Here is a 17,156-nt window from a genome sequence, read left to right as displayed (position 1 = left end):
CCTGACATTTGTATACATTCTTTGGAAATTGTTTCCTTGATGAGTCTATGAAGTCCATATTATATCTTGCATATTTTATATCTCTCAATAACATTATCTACCCCTCAGCATTTACTCTTCACTATACTGTATAATCACAAGATGATGTTATGCGTTTCAGGTTTCTTCAAGCTCCAAGAAGGACCTCAATGCCAGAGACTTTCTCCCCATGTCACTCATCTCTGCTGTGACCCGTAAACGTAAAAAATGCCCTAGCACCTCCCACCCGGGTAGCAGCACCGACGAGGACTCTGAGCATGAGCCGGTCAAGGCCAGCAACTACGGGGGAGGGGACAGAGAAGAGAAGGAGGAAGAGGAGAATGGAGAAGAGGATGTAGTCAAGAGAGAGCGTACCCCTCCCAGAGAGGAAACAAGGGATAAAGGGATGGAGGCTAGAGAGGCTATGGAGGCCAAACCATCCTCTGCTGGAGCAGAACAGGTTGACAAGGGGAAATTGAATGAAAGGGGGGGCAATGGGAAGAACTTGGAAAAGGACTGGAGGCAGCATGAGAGCATGGCCTCTGCTAGGGTGACACCCCAGCCTCGGCCCCACAGTTTCCTCTACTCGCATCACCCTCTCCCAGCGAGTGTTCGCGCCACCTACCCAAGACCCCCAGTTGAGACCAGTCATACTCCACACTTGAAGTCCCACAACCTGGCCAAAGCACGCCCTGTTGTCCCCTCTTGGCTCTCCCCCACCAGGCTTCCCAATACCTACCAAACTTCCAATCTGCAAGCGACCCAGCAGCCTCAGTGGTACCAGCCGGTGCCAGTTCGCTACAGGAAGACTAGGGTAGGGAGAGCGAGGGCCGTGTCCATGAATCTGGATCTTGAACGGGGAAAGAACGAGGACCGAGTCTGGGGATGGAGTGGAGAAAGGGTGGAGGTGATAAGGGTCATAGAAGGAGCGTCGAGACATTATGGACATTTTGAGGTTCCACAGGTATCCATCGTAGGTCCTATATCAATTCAGCATAGATCACAGACAGAAGCACTTCCTCGCTTGGCCCGAGAGGACCCCTCTCTCCCTCCCTCCTCCTCAGGATGGATGGATCAAGGGTCCCTCAGTTCTTCCGCTGTGGTGCTAAGGAGATCACCTCTGGATGCCAGGGACAAGAGGAGAGCCTGGCGCCGTCACACAGTTATAGTTTAACAGGGTCCTGTCCTCTTGATGCAGTGTAAAGCACTTTCTGTTTACTCACAAGCACTGGGATGCTAATATCACCAGGCCCAAAGCCCTACAGTCCCTATAGGGTCATGGAGTTACAATGTGCGAATCTTGTCTCACCGCCATTAAGTGGTTTCACTTGCTTATATGTTGATGAACATTTTTACAATGACAGTTTCATTCCAAAATTAGACATCCACAATTTCAAAAATGGGACCTCCATTCTGACAAAATGATTGCTGTCATGACAATAACACAATTGTAAAGCCAAGTGAATTTCAGCTACCTTGAGCCCTTTACTATATTTTGTAAATATCTGGTTTTAATAATAATAATTTCCAACAAACCCTAAGTACCATTTTGGAATGAAACCCTTACATTAGCTGAATGATGACAGTAATCAACATAAAGGAGAAAATGAAAGGAAGCTGTTTTAAACATTTGAGATTCAGCCGAAGTAATATTGCTGCTGCTGTTGCATTTAACACTCACCAGCACAAACCTTCTAAGTAACATTGACAGCCTTTAAAGACTGCATTGCACAAGTACTGTTATCTATCCATACTGGCCCTAGTCTAATTATAGATCTAGCTACCATATAATAAGTAGCAACTCGTTGCAGTTTTCTATTTTTCCAATGAAAATACTTTATAATTCCAATATACTGTGTACATGGCTTATCATAACTAATGAATGATGTTCCTGCCAAATGGGTAAGTATCAAATATGATATGGTAAATTATAAAAAAAATATGATTGGTGCCTTAACAGCAAACCTCTAACGGAAGGTAAAAACATGACATTTGGCCAGTATGCATATGGTATGTTATGATACAGTGTGGTGGAAAAAAAAAAAATCAGCTCTTGGTCCATTATTGACCATAATTCACATACAGTAGCCATTTTGTTATTACATGATACTTTGGATGGAGTTTCCCACCCCAAGTGTGACATAAGACCCAAATGGTCATGGTGTTAATATGGACAGTTCAGTCTTCCCAAAACCTGCTTTGTGGATCAACTAGTCTATATGGGTAAAAATATTGTCATGTCTCACTCTCACTGGTAAACTCTCTTGTTGGGACACAAACACCTAATTTATACTTTGTATTCTCAAGCCAATAATGTGGCATCACAATGCGTTAGTTTGAAAATCAGTTGTCAGCAAGCATCATTGTCATGATGGAGAGTAAGTTAAACCTGAAACTGTTGAAAAATGACATCAGAAATATGCAAGGTGTATTCACACAAATCTAGTAGTTCCCTGTGTTTGTGGGTGGGGAGCTGGGGGTGCAGAGACTGCAGACCTTGAATGATACTAGCATGCCTCCGTTTTTGCCCTCTGTACTGTTGCATGAGGAGAATGGGGAGAAAAGTGTTTAACCACTTAAGCTCTATTCAAAATCTTCAATAGCTCGCAACATGTCACATTGCGACGCATTGTGAGCTTATAGATCTATTCTTTTATACTTTTTGAATCGTTTTGAAAAATGTTGCCTGTAATGACGTGCCCTAAATAGGGACACCAGGTTTAAAGTGGTTAAGGCAGCTGTTTTATTAGTCATGCCACATTTCATGAAAACAAAGGGGTCATTGCACCATATCAGCATGGACATGTGGAGAGCCAAGAAAAGAAACAAGCACTTAGTTCGATACACAGGCGAGAGAGGGTTCAACTGATACAGTACCATATCAGTATTATAAAGAAAGTAATTAAAACGATATCTGGACATACCTCAGTCCTCTAATCTTAGAATAACTTCCTTAAATCCAAACCATTTCAGTCTTATGGTTAATTTATACATAGTCATAATGACTGTCGCTCAGCGGAAGAATGCATTGCTCGCTGTCATGGTCAAGCGACAAAGTATATTAGACTTTACCCGAGTGTTATTTCTTTTTTTATATTGTTTCTTTCCTATGCTGATGCATTTGAACCCTAGTTTATAAAGCAGAGTCTGAACGGAAGTGGAGGCGAACCAAACTACTACTGCCAACCGCTGTCCTCCAACCAGACTCTGTGGTTGTCCTTATCATATCTAGACTGTCAGTCCCTTTGTCTTTCTATCTGTGCCCTTGTGCATGTACTATTATGTACGTGGGTGATTGTGCGTGGACCAATTTTGTAACAGTTGTACAAAACCTTGTTAAGTTAACCTATGTATATATTATACATAATATATTAAATTATTTGTTTTGAAAACTGTTTGACCATTGATCACCCCGAAACACACCCGCAGTTGGTTCTGAATTCAAGGGGGGGAAAACGTCAGATTTCAGGGACACAACATTCCAGTGTAGATTGTTTGCTTTAATTTCATCTCATGCTCATATCGTGCAGTAATAGGCTAATTGCTTGGAAAATATTTCTCACAATCTTTTGGTGAAGAAATATTTACAATTATTGTATGTCAGTGCTCAAACGACCACCGAACTGCAGGCACGGTACAAACGGTGCCCTGTTCAGAGCCACAGTTTAGGTCTGTAGTACAATAAGGCCCCATACTGTAGTTAACGTACTTTACTTGAACAGACATTTAGGCTCTCGAAGTGACAGATGCATTCACACAATGACTCCATGAAACTAAATGAATGACATAACATCTCCATTACTGTGATATGTACAAGACATTGTATGCATGCATTTACATGTGCACAACATCTTGTACATACGTAGCTTTCTCCCTGGCAATGATCACATCCCAAATGCAAATCGGTGAATGTGATTCACGAACATTAAACATGTTAACCTTGGAAGCTGCCTTACATGAATCACAGCGAAAAGAAAACGTAAATGCAATCAGGCGTACATACCCAAGCATCTCAGATAATATTAGTATAGCATATAACCGGTTTCACACAATATCGAGCAACTCTTATCAGGGTTATTGTGAATGGGATATCATGTTACGCAACAACTCGACACTGAATAGCTTCCCTCTAGTGGCCCCACCAAAGGAAACTATTATCACTCTCTGTCAGCTAAAATAAATTAATAAGTAATTATAGTGTTCCTGGAACCTGAGCTTTACAACAGAACCCAAAACAGTGGACAATGATTCCTAGTAAGTCCATTAAAATCTTCTCATCCTGCACCCGTAGAATTAGAGGGGACTTTGGAGGAAATGTTCCTATGGATTGATATCAGTGATAGTCCTTCTCTCCCATATAGCAGTGAAACAACGGTGCGTCCACAGATTTCCATGGATGGGCCGTCGCATGTCCAGTTGTCCACGCCAGGTTAGTTCACGAGGAGACGCGGCCTCTCCTCTGGGACCTCCTCAGCAGGAACACCAGGCCCTGCGCAACAAAGGGCCACAGCAACAGGAGGAGCGCAGTCCGGCCCGACACGTCAAATGGCCACCATTTGTCGTCCTGATGACAAATACAGGTGTGTGCTTTTAACCTCAAACAAGTGAACACCTCTGCCACTTCAGAAGCTTCCCTTATCCTAGTTAATGTACTTTATAAGACATACCCATTTAATTAGCAAATACTATTATGGTTTGTGGCACTTACTTATTCTTGCACTTTAAATTGTTCCAGATTATAAATCTTAAATGCCGTACTGTAGTTTAAATTTCCAAGGAATTGTATTTATAGCTTTGGACAGTTGGGATAAAATTGGTTGATTCGGTTATCATTATTAGTGTGGTTGCCGTAATTACCTCTTGTTCTGAGGCCGCAGCTGCACACTGCAGACAAGGTCTCCAATCTGCATTCTGGGCCTGATGGAAAAAGAACAGCAGAGAGGGTTGAGAAATACTGCAACTCCCACTGAAGAAGCCCTGAAGGGTGAATTGCCTGATGAAGGGGCACTATATTTTCATGCACACAAGCAGCCAGCCTGTATAGTGGCTTCGCCACTGAAAGCCATATGTATGCACGCGCAAGGCCACACTGTTGTTAAGACTTGGTTAAAATGTTCTCCGTCGTTAGAGTGAGTGAGTCCGATTACCATAGTAACATTGGTCTTCTTCAGCCCATGTGTGGTGCTTTAGTGTTCTCTACACTGAATCAATTAAAAGGGGTATGGAAAACACGCACTTAGCGTCATAATTTGGCGCCTGTTCTCCGCTTTTGACCTCCATAGAAAGACAGGCTTACATTTACAGCAGCAAGCCTCTCCACCACCTCCAGTCTGTCCATCACACTCCTCATGTCCTCTCTCAGTCTCCGCAGTGCCAGCACAATCTGTTGTTGTAGGTGCGTGTCCTGCCTCCTCTCATCTCCATCCTCCGAGCCGTCACCTCCCCCCCGTCCACCGCCGCCGCCCATCGCTGGGTCCCCTCGGGCCGGACGCCTTGGACTGCCCTGGGGAACACCACCTGTAGAACACAACCCAGGTTACTGTAGGCTTGGACTGCCCTGGGGAACACCACCTGTAGAACACAACCCAGGTTACTGTAGGCTTGGACTGCCCTGGGGAACACCACCTGTAGAACACAACCCAGGTTACTGTAGGCTTGGACTGCCCTGGGGAACACCACCTGTAGAACACAACCCAGGTTACTATAGGCTTGGACTGCCCTGGGGAACACCACCTGTAGAACACAACCCAGGTTACTGTAGGCTTGGACTGCCCTGGGGAACACCACCTGTAGAACACAACCCAGGTTACTGTAGGCTTGGACTGCCCTGGGGAACACCACCTGTAGAACACAACCCAGGTTACTGTAGGCTTGGACTGCCCTGGGGAACACCACCTGTAGAACACAACCCAGGTTACTGTAGGTTCCATACTGGTACAGTGTCGAACCTACAGTACATCCATGCACATAGTTATTTTTCATTTAGATCTACACCCTATGAGTATATTGGATCAATCAATATAATGCAAGTTCGAAACAGCCTAAATACAGCCAATATATTTCCCTGAATCCTTCCCCATGTAAGTAGTCCCTCAGCCAAAGAACACATCATTAAATCACATCATGAAGACCTTTGTAAACCAGGTGTATCTGCTACATAGAATCTATAGTGGCCTATTGAAAAGCTAGCATCCTTACAAAATCTACCAGAGTTTAGCCCAGCCCCAGACATAGGAAATCAAATAAAAGCACTGTCTGCAATCAACTAAAGTCTGCAGACTGATTTTGGTCTACAACAAAAGGTTACCATTTTATATGGAAACTGTCAGCTGCTGATGAGACTTGGCCATAAATAATAAATATGACCACAATCAAATGAACCACGTTAATTGCCAGGAATACTGGCACCAACATACGTTCTCTCCAGCCGTAGTGTGTGGCATCCCTTCCAGTGTCTCTATTCCTCCTATTTGGTGGGCCTTTCCCATCTTCTGCCCCTTCTCCACCTTGACCGGCCCCAACCTGTGTTGCCTCGGGAACGGTTTCCAGTTGATGGGATTGGACTGGAGTCACCTCTGAGTGGACATGGCCATTCTGAAGTCCATTGAACATAGCCACTTCCACCTATGAACACAGTTCAACCCAACATTATCATCAAGGTCACAATATTATCACCTGTCTTCTTGCACGGCTGAAGACAGATCACTGTTCAAAGTTTAAACGGGTTACATGCTACCATCCAAACTTTGACAAAACACCTTTCAACCAAACTGTTCAGAGAGCTGATCCCTCCCACCCTCAGTAATCTGATGGAATTAATCACAGCTGTGTGTGTATGTGTAGCTTACTCTGTCTCTAGCTACAGGAGGAGGTTTGTGTACAACTAGTGTAGTTTTTTAATACCTGGATAGTGGATATCGGACATTTGTCATGGAGGTATGGATGCTTAGCTTTTTCTTGAGACAGTTTGTATGTATGCGTGTTTGTAGAGAGACTCCTCAGCCAGCGTATGTTCCCAGTTTCCCACTGCAGACAGAATAGCTTGGTCTGAATGCTGAAATAAAAATATCACAACCACCCAGCTTCTATCCGAACACACTGTCTGAACTGTCCGAACATAATTTGGACAGTAAAGACATCTACAGTAGGTGTGCTGCTGGGATGACCATTAACAGTAATTTAAGCCAACATTGGGTACAAGCTACGCTTTAAAAGAACATTGATTTCTATACACATTTTATACAACCACTTTTTGTGGGGGGGGAAAGCGTGCTGATATTAGAGCCTGACTGCCTATCGACTAATTACCGTAGTCATTGGGCATTGGATGTTCTTTTATTATGCACTAATTAGTCTAGTGCATCAACACACAAAGTGAAGCAGCCAAAAGAAAAATGTACAGAATAACTATTCCATTCAACGGTAATCCATTGGTTTCTTTAAATTGACACAAAGCAATTTGACAAGCTGCCATGAGTCAGGGCAACGTGATGCAGTTAACTATAGGGGCCATGGCTAGACCGACAACCTACCTCAAACCCTAACCTAACCATAGCCGCAAGCACGGGAGCAGTGCATGTCCGACCGTTGTTTCAGCATGTCAGACCTTTGGCGTGTCGGATCTGCGTGTGCATCCCAATATGAATTAAGCACAAAATGTCTACCCAAAGAACATTATACCCTAAGATATGAATAAACAGTACTTATTTTAATCTTCAATAAGTGGCCATGGTAAGTGGGATAATCCAATCTGAGCCGTGCACTACATAACAGCGCAGCTCAACATGGATTATTATCTCATGGATTATTATGGATACTTTTATCACTGCTATTACCACTAATCACACTGCTTCTGCAATTTTCATGAGTCGTACCTTGATGTTAAGCTGCTCCACTGAATCCACAGAGTCACAAAAGATCTCATTCTCCGAGTCACTGGTCACCATCAAGCCTTCACACACAACAGCGTCTACAGGAATAGAGGACGACGTTTACATCTGAAGGTGCTGTAAACATGTATCCTGTATATCCAAAATAGGTTAAAAATCACACCTGCAATGTGAAGTGAGCGGTGTATAGGAGTCTGCAAATAATTGTAGTGGAGTAAAAGTACAATATTTGCCTGTGAGATGTAGTGGGGTAGTAGCTGGTGTCCTGCTGGGTGTAATAACAAGCACAGTTGTTGATTTAAGCACAGGGTTGTAATCACCCCTCCTTCCTGGTTGTGTGTGTGTGTGTGTGTGTGTGTGTGTGTGTGTGTGTGTGTGTGTGTGTGTGTGTGTGTGTGTGTGTGTGTGTGTGTGTGTGTGTGTGTCATTGACCTCCAATGCGACCCCACTAAGCTGACTGCTTAAACAGCTGCAGGGGTCAATAGGTCATACTCAGGGACAGATAAGACACACACCCCACCCAAACACACACAACTAGAAAGGTCGCAATTTTGAAAAATTGCAGAGTGTGGTTGCCGCGGCGGCTTACATATATACCCCTCCCGCTGACGTCGCCGGCCTGTTACGGTTTCGAGTCACGCCTCAGGTCGCGTGTAAGTAATTCGGAGGGGATTTGACCCCCGAAATTCATGTTTTCCCGACAGACGGTGACATTTATCGCGTTTGCGGCGCCCCCTGTGGATGAAAATGGAATTGCTTTCGGAACTCGGTCGAACGAACCACCCCGGACGTGCGATTCAAATTTCGGATGGATTGGACATTCCGTTCGTGATTTATGGCGTTTTTCGTGATATAGGCCCCTCCTGGTTACATTTATCGCGTTTGCGGCGCCCCCTGTGGATGAAAATGGAATTGCTTTCGGAACTCGGTCGAACGAACCACCCCGGACGTGCGATTCAAATTTCGGATGGATTGGACATTCCGTGCGTGATTTATGGCGTTTTTCGTGATATAGGCCCCTCCTACTAACTTCGGACGACGGTTACGGCCGAACGATCCGCACTACCGAAATTCTGAAGTTGTTTTTTTAATCGGGTGGGTCCAGAGGTCACGTGTGCCGATTTCTGTGACATTTGGACAAAATCTGTAGTGGGGAAAGCAAAAAGTGTGTTTTGGACAAAATTCAAAATGGCGGAAAATCCATCATGGCGGAAAAGGGCGTGGCCTATATGGGGAGATGCGTCATGACCCAAGGAATCCAGGGTAAAATTATTTTTGATTTTACGACCTACGGTTCAAGAGTTATGAGCCAAAAGGTAAAGTGGGATGTTATAGCGCCACCATGAGGCCGACCTAAAAAATTATATTTTTAATTAATTTTAGTGATAATTAGGAAATATCCCTGAAAGTTTTGTAACTATAGTGCTTACAGTCTCAGAGGGAAAAATACTTGAATGTGTTTTTTTGCATTTCCCCATTCATGTCAATGGGGAAATTTAATTCACTAATAAATTCATATCAAATAAAATATACAACATTTCTCTTAGCAAAGTACAAGCACACGATTCCCGATTTTTCCGGTCAATTTGACATATGGCTCAAGTGCGTACAGTCAAAACTTCTTGTTGTTGTAGGGCGGCAAACTTTGTCTTACTCCAGGTGTGGAATAATAATAATAAAGTGTTACAATTACAAGAGTCTGGTTGCCTCTCCAGAGGCAACCACACTAATAAAAGGGAACGTGTAGGGGTTAGTGGTGCTTGCAGGAGAGGTTATACGGCAGGTTCCATGTAATTTCCTACCCTGAGGGGTGGTGGAAACCAGGAGTTCAGTGGTCTCACAGGGACTCGTCTCCTGCTCTGGAGCTTCTGGAGGAGAAGGCTCAGCTTCAGGTCCCACCTCCTCCCTCACCACCACCTCCTCTGCTCCTTCTTGATTGTCAGCCTTCTCACTGACGTTTATACCTGGTACAGAGACAAACCATTATGTTTGTGGAGCACAAGAACTTGTCAGCCCCTACAGCATGCCGTAATGGCTGTTGAACTCAGGGCTTAAAGCAAAAAAAGGTACCATGACTGAAAAATATTTTTTGCACTGATCTCTGTCTGACCAAATTAACTGTTGGAATAAAACATGTAAATGTTTGCACTGTGGCAGAGCAAACTGGCAAGTTTACTTACTTCTTACTTACCCAGAATTGCCTAGCATGCTTAAGTGGCTAAAGGTATACATATGCTCACCTTCTCTGAGACTGAGGAAAGACTGAGGTGGACGGGGCATGTCATCTATGACCACATAGAGAGGCTCAAAATGGTGAAACAGCGAGGCAGTCTTCTCATTAATCGGCATGGTATCTATGACCTGCAGTGTTAATGGAACATTTTGACTGTTAAACTTCAGAAAGCCCTGATTTGATTTTATTCGGTTAAAAGCATAGTGATGAAAATGTTGCCAATATTTTAGTTACAAGATAAGACTAAGCTAAATACATTGGTATTTAGTCCTGTATTATCATATCATAATGTCTGGCAGACAACATACTGGCATCAGTTGGTTCTATTCAATGAGAGGTGGATAGCAAGGGTTTGCAGACTGTTGCAAGCTACAGTTGGACTATGTTGCTTAAAGTGAATAGTAGAAATATTAGCTCCCATGTCATGCATTATTTTATTTTGCTTGATGTGTATATTACAGTATGTGATTAAAACCCATTCTGGTTTCTGGGTTTACCGTACCTCTTGAGCTACTTTCTTTATCTCGTCCACATATGCAGACATTGCACTCTCGCTGCTCATGTCTCCCAGCTGGCTCCAGGCATCCCTAATGTCAAACAAGAACAATCACTTCTTTGTGTATTTACCAGTGCACTATTGTCAATGCAACCTTATGTGTAATCCATGGCTCGGACTTCAGACTTCAGAGCAGTGGTTCCCAAACATTTTCAGCTCAAATTTAGTGTCTCCCCCGAAATCAAATTTAGGAAAATCGGGAATTAGTCGCCTCATTAAAGAAATAGTGACGATGTACAAGCTGAACGATGTACAAGCGTGATTCTTTTTAAAAATATATACACGTAGAAAAAAGTAGATGTACTAATGCAAGGTTATGTGTACAGGTATGTACGTACGCATACACACACACACCATTTGTAGCGTCCTACTGGATCCCAGAAGCCAGGGCGGGATATTGTACAGGGTCCACACACAGCCTGCTTGTACAGGCTGTAGAAGCGCAGCATCACCTCGTAGGAGGGCCGATAGGAGCCTATAGGAGACAGACGTAATGGTTTATTAAGTGTAATTGTACCCTTCCACATTCTGTTCATTTAATCTCGGTGTCGATTCCTCAATTTGCACCGAGGGGAAATTAGAGCGGATTATAGAGTTCAGTTTGGAGAGAACACAACCATGAAAAGAAATAACATAATATTTTCTTTGACTGAATCCAATGCCTTGGATCGGGTTTTTCGAGTTTGACATTATCGACATACATTTTACACAAAGGAAAGGGACTTTGAAATATTGTTGTGATAGAAATTTTGGTTTAGATTTTTGGATTACAATCAGTTTAGTTAAAAGTGTGCAGTTTTAGGAATGGAGCCTTGTGTGCAAACCAAAACACACACTGAACGTGTTCTATTTATAGTAAAAGCCCAGTTTACATTAAATATTATATAATATACAGTAAAATCCTATATAATTTATCCATTTGTATTAAACTTTCAAAGTGTACAAATAACCAAATGGATTGTACTTCTCTATAACAGCCTCAAACTAAAGGAGTGTGCTCTTTAACACTGGGTTCTCTATTACAGTGCCTACCATACCATTTTTCGGGAGGTTTTGAATGACATCCACAGCAGCCTGGAAGCGCTTCTGGTGATCAACCACGGGCTCTGCTGCCATGGCCGGGACAGGCATGACAGTACGAAGGGTGCTGGCACTAGACATTCACCCTGGGCAAGTTCAAGTTCGTTCGAATGCAACTGGAGCTGGAATCGAAGCACGGAGCGAGAAATGCACACAGACTTAAAAGCACTAACGTGGCATGATGCCAGACTTTTTAATCGGACAAGAAAGAGTTGACCGCTCACCTCACTTGCGTTGCTACTCGTCCTGATCATTTGTCAACCAGCTGTCCGTCGGGTTTCTCTGGTCTAGAAAGGGCCACAGAAGTCCTGTTACACTCCTGTACACATCCCACTACACATCCCACGCACATTCCAATGACTCGTTCGCGTGCTTTTCCTCGACCGACGCGAGTTTAATGTAGTATATTTACTAAACCTTCGGCTCTCCTCATAGAGGTATAACAAGGTTCTCCTGTTACTTTTTCCCCCTGCAGCCACACATAAACTACTTCCGTGTTAGATCACGTGACTAAGACATAGCCACGCCCATTCAGATGACAGCATCATGAATAATAACTCGTTAATAGATTAAATCATGTAGCGCACAAAAGGAACCCCACAAAAATACTTTACTCCTACAGTTTTAGATATTGCATTTAGCATGAATATTAATTCCGGCAAATTGTCTTTATTGGAATTGTAACGGTGCACATGCACAATCTTTTCAGGTCAGTCAACAAACGTTAGAGGGCATCATTGCATGCATTGTTCAGATTCCTTGATATTACGATATTAAAATACCCTCCACATCATCGGAGGAGTAGTCGGACGCTGGACGAATACCGCGTTTCCTTGTCACATTATTCACCTTCTCCGTTTTATTACAATGGTGTGGTTTGTTAGCACAGGGTGAGCACTGAACTATGCCGACTGCCTGGCTCTAATCCGGTTTATGCTGTAGCCGCCGAGTCCTCCAAGCCCGTGACATCATCACTTGAAAGGATTGAACAAGTCTTGCCTTTTCTCTCAAGAGGATAAATCATGAGGCGCACTGGACTCTGCGTGGAGAAGCACAGTCGGACATTTGTATACAACGAGCACCAGTCCTCCATGCTGCATGCGTCCAGTGATCTGTAGGCTCTGACAGATTTCTGGATTAAGTTGTGAGTGTGAGCGACAAGAATAGGCTACAATTAAGGATCAAGTGTACTGTGCAGCATGTTGGGCAGTGGTAAGAAATTAGCTTCTCCTGTGAAGAATGGAGCCGGGACGTCCGAATCTAAATCAATTGACCCTTTGAGACATTTGGGTAAGTTCTTCTTAATTAATATCTCGTTATCGTTACATCTTAGAACAAAACCTTATCTGGGTCACTGAAGCGCAGCCCCCTGCGTGCATCCTCATTGTTTAAGCAACTGCCTGTGCGCATATCCATGATCCCATTGATGATGATGATTCTAATACAATGGGATGGATAGGGCGATAGTCTTTACATTTATAGACTCGTTGAATGCACGAACAGTGAACACGGGACACAGTTATACAGACAGCTGTGCAATGTTTATTAAACATATTTGGTATCAAATGTTTAATTTCTTGATGACCCCACACTGGACTGCCTATTACTGGAGTGGATTGTTGTACTGAATGAGCCGGTTCCTATACAGGCCATTCTGATGACAAAAGATAGTGGACTCGGTTATTAATATGTTATTAATAGCCTATGTTATTGTAGCCTACTAACCATATTCCTAGATGACATGGGTTCTGTTCTGCTAAATGATGACAACAAACACAGCACTGATTTCTGTAACTGTACTTTCTTATTGCAACTGAGGTTTATTTTTATATGAATGTTGTTAGAGGTGTCAGGTGTGATTCAATGAAGAAAGTTTACATTCATATGAAGACCTCTGCCAGATAAACATCACCAATAATCTGACCATCACATAAACCATTTTGGCAGATAACCATCAGTTTTCTAGCTACTAGTAAAATTTGCATGACTGCTACAATATTAGATAGATTTACTGCATTCATTGCACAAAGAGCCAGCTTGCATTTGTCTCTCTAGGTCTCTCACATGGATAAATCAGACCGCCTCTGTACTTATAACCAAAACAAAATTAGCTCTCAGGTCCGGCGCAGTTCAGGCGGGGCTCTTCTGCAATGATAAACTAGTGCTGGGACCTGGGACAGCTACACTATAATAATAGACTGACAATGCTATGTGATCCAGCTGCCTTCCACTTAATTGGCTCGTTTTCAGAGTGAACAGTATTGCCAGTAGCCTAAGTCACTGTAGGTTCATAATGAGGGACATGTCACATCCATCAGCAACATTCTCTTATCAATTCATCTAACATTTTCATAATTTGGGCTTTTCAATATCATTCAACTTTTACACAGCCAACCAAGCCATTCACATGTTTGCTCTCAACTATCAAAATGTGTATTTGCAATGTATTTGTATTTTTTCATTGCTTAGTGATCACTGGAAATCAGTATTTATTTTCCCCCTAAACACTGATATGAAAACAAACGGATATCATTTTGTAACATTTACATCATTGTACAGTAACTACTACCAACAAGCTAACTAGGTTAGCTTGTTTAACTAGTTTTAGGTTTAAACGTAAAGTTTGCTGTGTTAACAGAGTTTCACATGCTTGTGTAAAACCAACACCACCAGTACCTCTGTAAATGCCAGAATACAGATATGCATCACTGTGTGATGGGGATGTAACTCTATACAGTTTTAATTCAGATGAACTTTCACTGGTTGGTGGGGATGTAATTTGGCGTACAGTTTTACGGTATACTTATTACTGCGGTATCAAGTAACTACGGTTCATAACCATCCCTGTAACGCATGTGCTCATGGTTTTGCGTTGCATATGGCATGCAAATGTTAATGCTTGAGAGTTTCAGTTAGATGCACATAATTTCATGCCATTACATCTCCTTCTGGGTGGCATTAACCCCAAATAGGGTGATTCCCATCCAGTGCTCTGGTAGTATTTTCATTCTTATTACAGCTTGATTCAGCATGTATAATACTGTATTAAGCAGGTCAACAATTTCCCCTTGTGTCCTTACAAGACCTCGATCGGAAAAAGAGGAAATTTGAAAATAGTTTCTCCTAATATTTGTTGCTTATTTCTGTGCTGAAATGTGTTTTTAACTAAACAACACTGAATAGTAGTCTTGTTTCCTGAGAATAAATCAATATGCATCCTGGGTTAGGAAAAACATTTGGTATTTGAAGCGTGTGACCATTATAGATCCACACAGACATTTGTGTTGACCTCGACCCTTGGCCTCGACCTTTGCACACCATATTTTGGTTTCTTGTAAAGCTTGTGGTCAAGTTATTCAAGCCTATTTTGCTATAATACACTTTGTATATTACCCTGTATAAGAGAATCAACTGAGTTCCTAAAATATAATTGAACATGTAACACAAATATCTCTGGACAGAATTCAGTGTCCACCCAACAGGTCCTGTACCATCTGCGGTGAGCCGAGTTGTGTGGACAGAGTTTCCCTCAGGGTTCCTGCGGGGCACTTAGTCAATAGAGGAGGCTATGGATTTGGATATACAGTTCAACTGGACATACCTGTGTCTTCTGTCTACCAGTATAGGGGAAGCACTCATGCTGTTGCATTGCAATTCACAAACTCAGAGTTGACTCGCTTGACTTGGAAAGGAGACAGTTTAGGTGGTTCGGGCATCTAATACAGATGCCTCCCGAGCGTCTCATAGGAAGGTCCTCGCTGCTAATGTTGCTCTTGAATGGAATGGAAGTCTGGAGCTCTTTGTTGGAACTGTTACTCCCACGACCCCATTCTGGATTAGCGGTTGAAGATGGATGGATGGATGTTGAATTTTAGCAGTCAATAGAAACCGCTATATATACACATTACAACCCATATTGACAGTGACAGATGCAATCCCCCTCTGTTCTTGTTACCTTGTTTGCAATCACAACCCAGTATATCATGTTCAACAACGTGTTTGCACCAACCCACCAGTTGAGAAACAGTAACAGCGCCTGCTTGACTTCTGGCATGAGGCTCTTGTACAGTACGCCACGGCATCTTGCATATCTGTGAGGATGGCAAAGCCATCTGTTTTGTAAACTACATTCAATTGTGTCTATTCCTTTACACAAACATACTTGAGTACTTTAACACTATTATTTCTTATACTTGAGTAACTTACATTTGACAGCAACACATTTTTCAGTTAAAAATAGCATCATTAATATTAATTGTTTTTGTCGTATGACAAATTTGATATACAATATAACTTGGACTTTAGCCCAATCCAAACACACTAGTGTGAATTGAATTGAATTGTGTGTACGTGTGTGTGTTTGGCTGTGTGTGATTCCAGTATCAAGACTGCTCTGTCAGTATAGTGAGTATTAGTGACCAAGCCCTCCTAGACTACAGTGCGGCTACTGTTAGTCAGTGTTGCTATATTTATGAAGGAGAAGTGAAAGGCTGTTGGGCTGAACACATGCAGTGACTTCTGTATGTTTTTCTTTAGGGAGGAACTGATTCAGTTGAAAGAAATGTCTGATTAAAACTATATGCAGGGGATCACAATACGCTCTGCACTTTCCACAACACACACACACACACACACACACACCCACACACACACACACACACACACACACACACACACACACACACACACACACACAACACACAACGCACACACACAGTACACACTCCGCCAGTTTCACCAACAGCTGACCGAATTACATTAGTTTACTGTTTCTTTGGGGCAACATCAAAACCCATTTCTTACCATAATAATGACCCATTTCCTCATGTCCTCATGAGGTCAATTTCTTCTAGCTTTACTGACCTCATCACTTGGGGAGAAGTATTTTACTCCCTTCCTTGTGGGAGGTAAAACATGGTACACACACACGCACGATTGGCACGCGAGCGCACACACTCACTCACTCACAGCCACTTTGCTCTCAGATAAGAAAACCTCAACCGGGCCCAGTTAGGCCACGTACACTCTTGGCTTAAAACGCATAGCAGTCTTAGATAGCTTGCATTCCACACTCTATTGGCTTTTACCACTGACCAGTGTGTTTGATCCATGCAGTTGCAGTGTTTGCTACATAGCAACTGCCAATGTGGTAGGTCTGTATTCTCCTATGTCATGTGAGAAGTACACTATACTGTATACTCCTGATTGTATTTAGTCTAAGCTGATTTTATTTAGTCTAAGAATACAACTTCATCAGTTAAAATGCCTTCATTCAAAAACATATGGAATATGCCTTTCTGCTCTTGTTGCTGTCACCACACAGGTGTCTCGCACGTACAGTGGACTTTCAAAATATTGTTTTTGTAATTGTGTGGAAGTC

General features: G+C 42.7%; 3 protein-coding genes across 11 annotated transcripts in view; 2 read left to right on the top strand and 1 right to left on the bottom strand.

Annotated features, from left to right (window-relative positions):
- The window catches only part of LOC308333242 (rho GTPase-activating protein 23-like), a 75,030-nt gene extending 71,620 nt beyond the window's left edge, over window positions 1-3,410 (top strand). For 6 of the 7 annotated variants that reach the window (XM_080789506.1, XM_080789505.1, XM_080789503.1 and 3 more), the window contains one exon: window positions 161-3,410. In XM_080789506.1, the coding sequence (XP_080645632.1) occupies window positions 161-1,192 (1,032 nt within the window). In that variant the 3' untranslated portion in view covers window positions 1,193-3,410. The remainder of the gene's footprint in view (window positions 1-160) is intronic. The other variant, XM_080789508.1, reaches the window with a different exon arrangement.
- acbd4 (acyl-CoA binding domain containing 4) lies at window positions 2,123-12,340 on the bottom strand. Of its 3 annotated transcripts, XM_080789509.1 has the most exons (12): window positions 12,001-12,338; window positions 11,734-11,898; window positions 11,051-11,171; window positions 10,643-10,727; window positions 10,148-10,268; window positions 9,710-9,871; window positions 8,071-8,172; window positions 7,893-7,987; window positions 6,435-6,642; window positions 5,315-5,535; window positions 4,876-4,935; window positions 2,123-4,582 (listed from the first exon to the last, which is right to left on the bottom strand). In XM_080789509.1, exons 2-12 carry the CDS (start codon window positions 11,855-11,857, stop codon window positions 4,454-4,456), a joined length of 1,428 nt encoding a protein of 475 aa, XP_080645635.1. In that variant the 5' UTR covers window positions 11,858-11,898; window positions 12,001-12,338; the 3' UTR covers window positions 2,123-4,453. The 3 variants fall into 3 exon arrangements, with proteins under 3 accessions (XP_080645635.1, XP_080645637.1, XP_080645636.1); XM_080789511.1 differs by lacking the exon at window positions 11,734-11,898 and having other exon boundaries at window positions 12,001-12,340; XM_080789510.1 differs by lacking the exon at window positions 8,071-8,172 and having other exon boundaries at window positions 12,001-12,282.
- Window positions 12,341-12,769: 429 nt separating this feature from the next.
- LOC308333250 (1-phosphatidylinositol 4,5-bisphosphate phosphodiesterase delta-3-A-like) overlaps window positions 12,770-17,156 on the top strand; it is a 31,049-nt gene continuing 26,662 nt past the window's right edge. Inside the window, exon 1 of the mRNA XM_080789519.1 lies at window positions 12,770-13,066. Within this exon, the coding sequence (XP_080645645.1) occupies window positions 12,976-13,066 (91 nt within the window). The 5' untranslated portion in view covers window positions 12,770-12,975. The remainder of the gene's footprint in view (window positions 13,067-17,156) is intronic.

This window comes from Protomyctophum bolini (assembly GCF_963924005.1).
Source record: "Protomyctophum bolini genome assembly, chromosome: 18".
NCBI lineage: Eukaryota > Metazoa > Chordata > Actinopteri > Myctophiformes > Myctophidae > Protomyctophum > Protomyctophum bolini.
This window is presented reverse-complemented; position numbering and strand designations above follow the sequence as displayed.

Excerpts from the sequence above, each read along its gene's own strand:
- acbd4 (XM_080789509.1), bottom strand. The coding sequence starts at position 11,857 with ATGTCTAGTGCCAGCACCCTTCGTACTGTCATGCCTGTCCCGGCCATG. Across the intron at positions 8,173-9,709 it reads GGTTTCCACCACCCCTCAGG|GACACCAGCTACTACCCCAC; the intron begins GTAGGAAATTAC and ends TACACCCAGCAG. Across the intron at positions 5,536-6,434 it reads ACACTACGGCTGGAGAGAAC|GTGGTGTTCCCCAGGGCAGT; the intron begins GTATGTTGGTGC and ends TGTGTTCTACAG.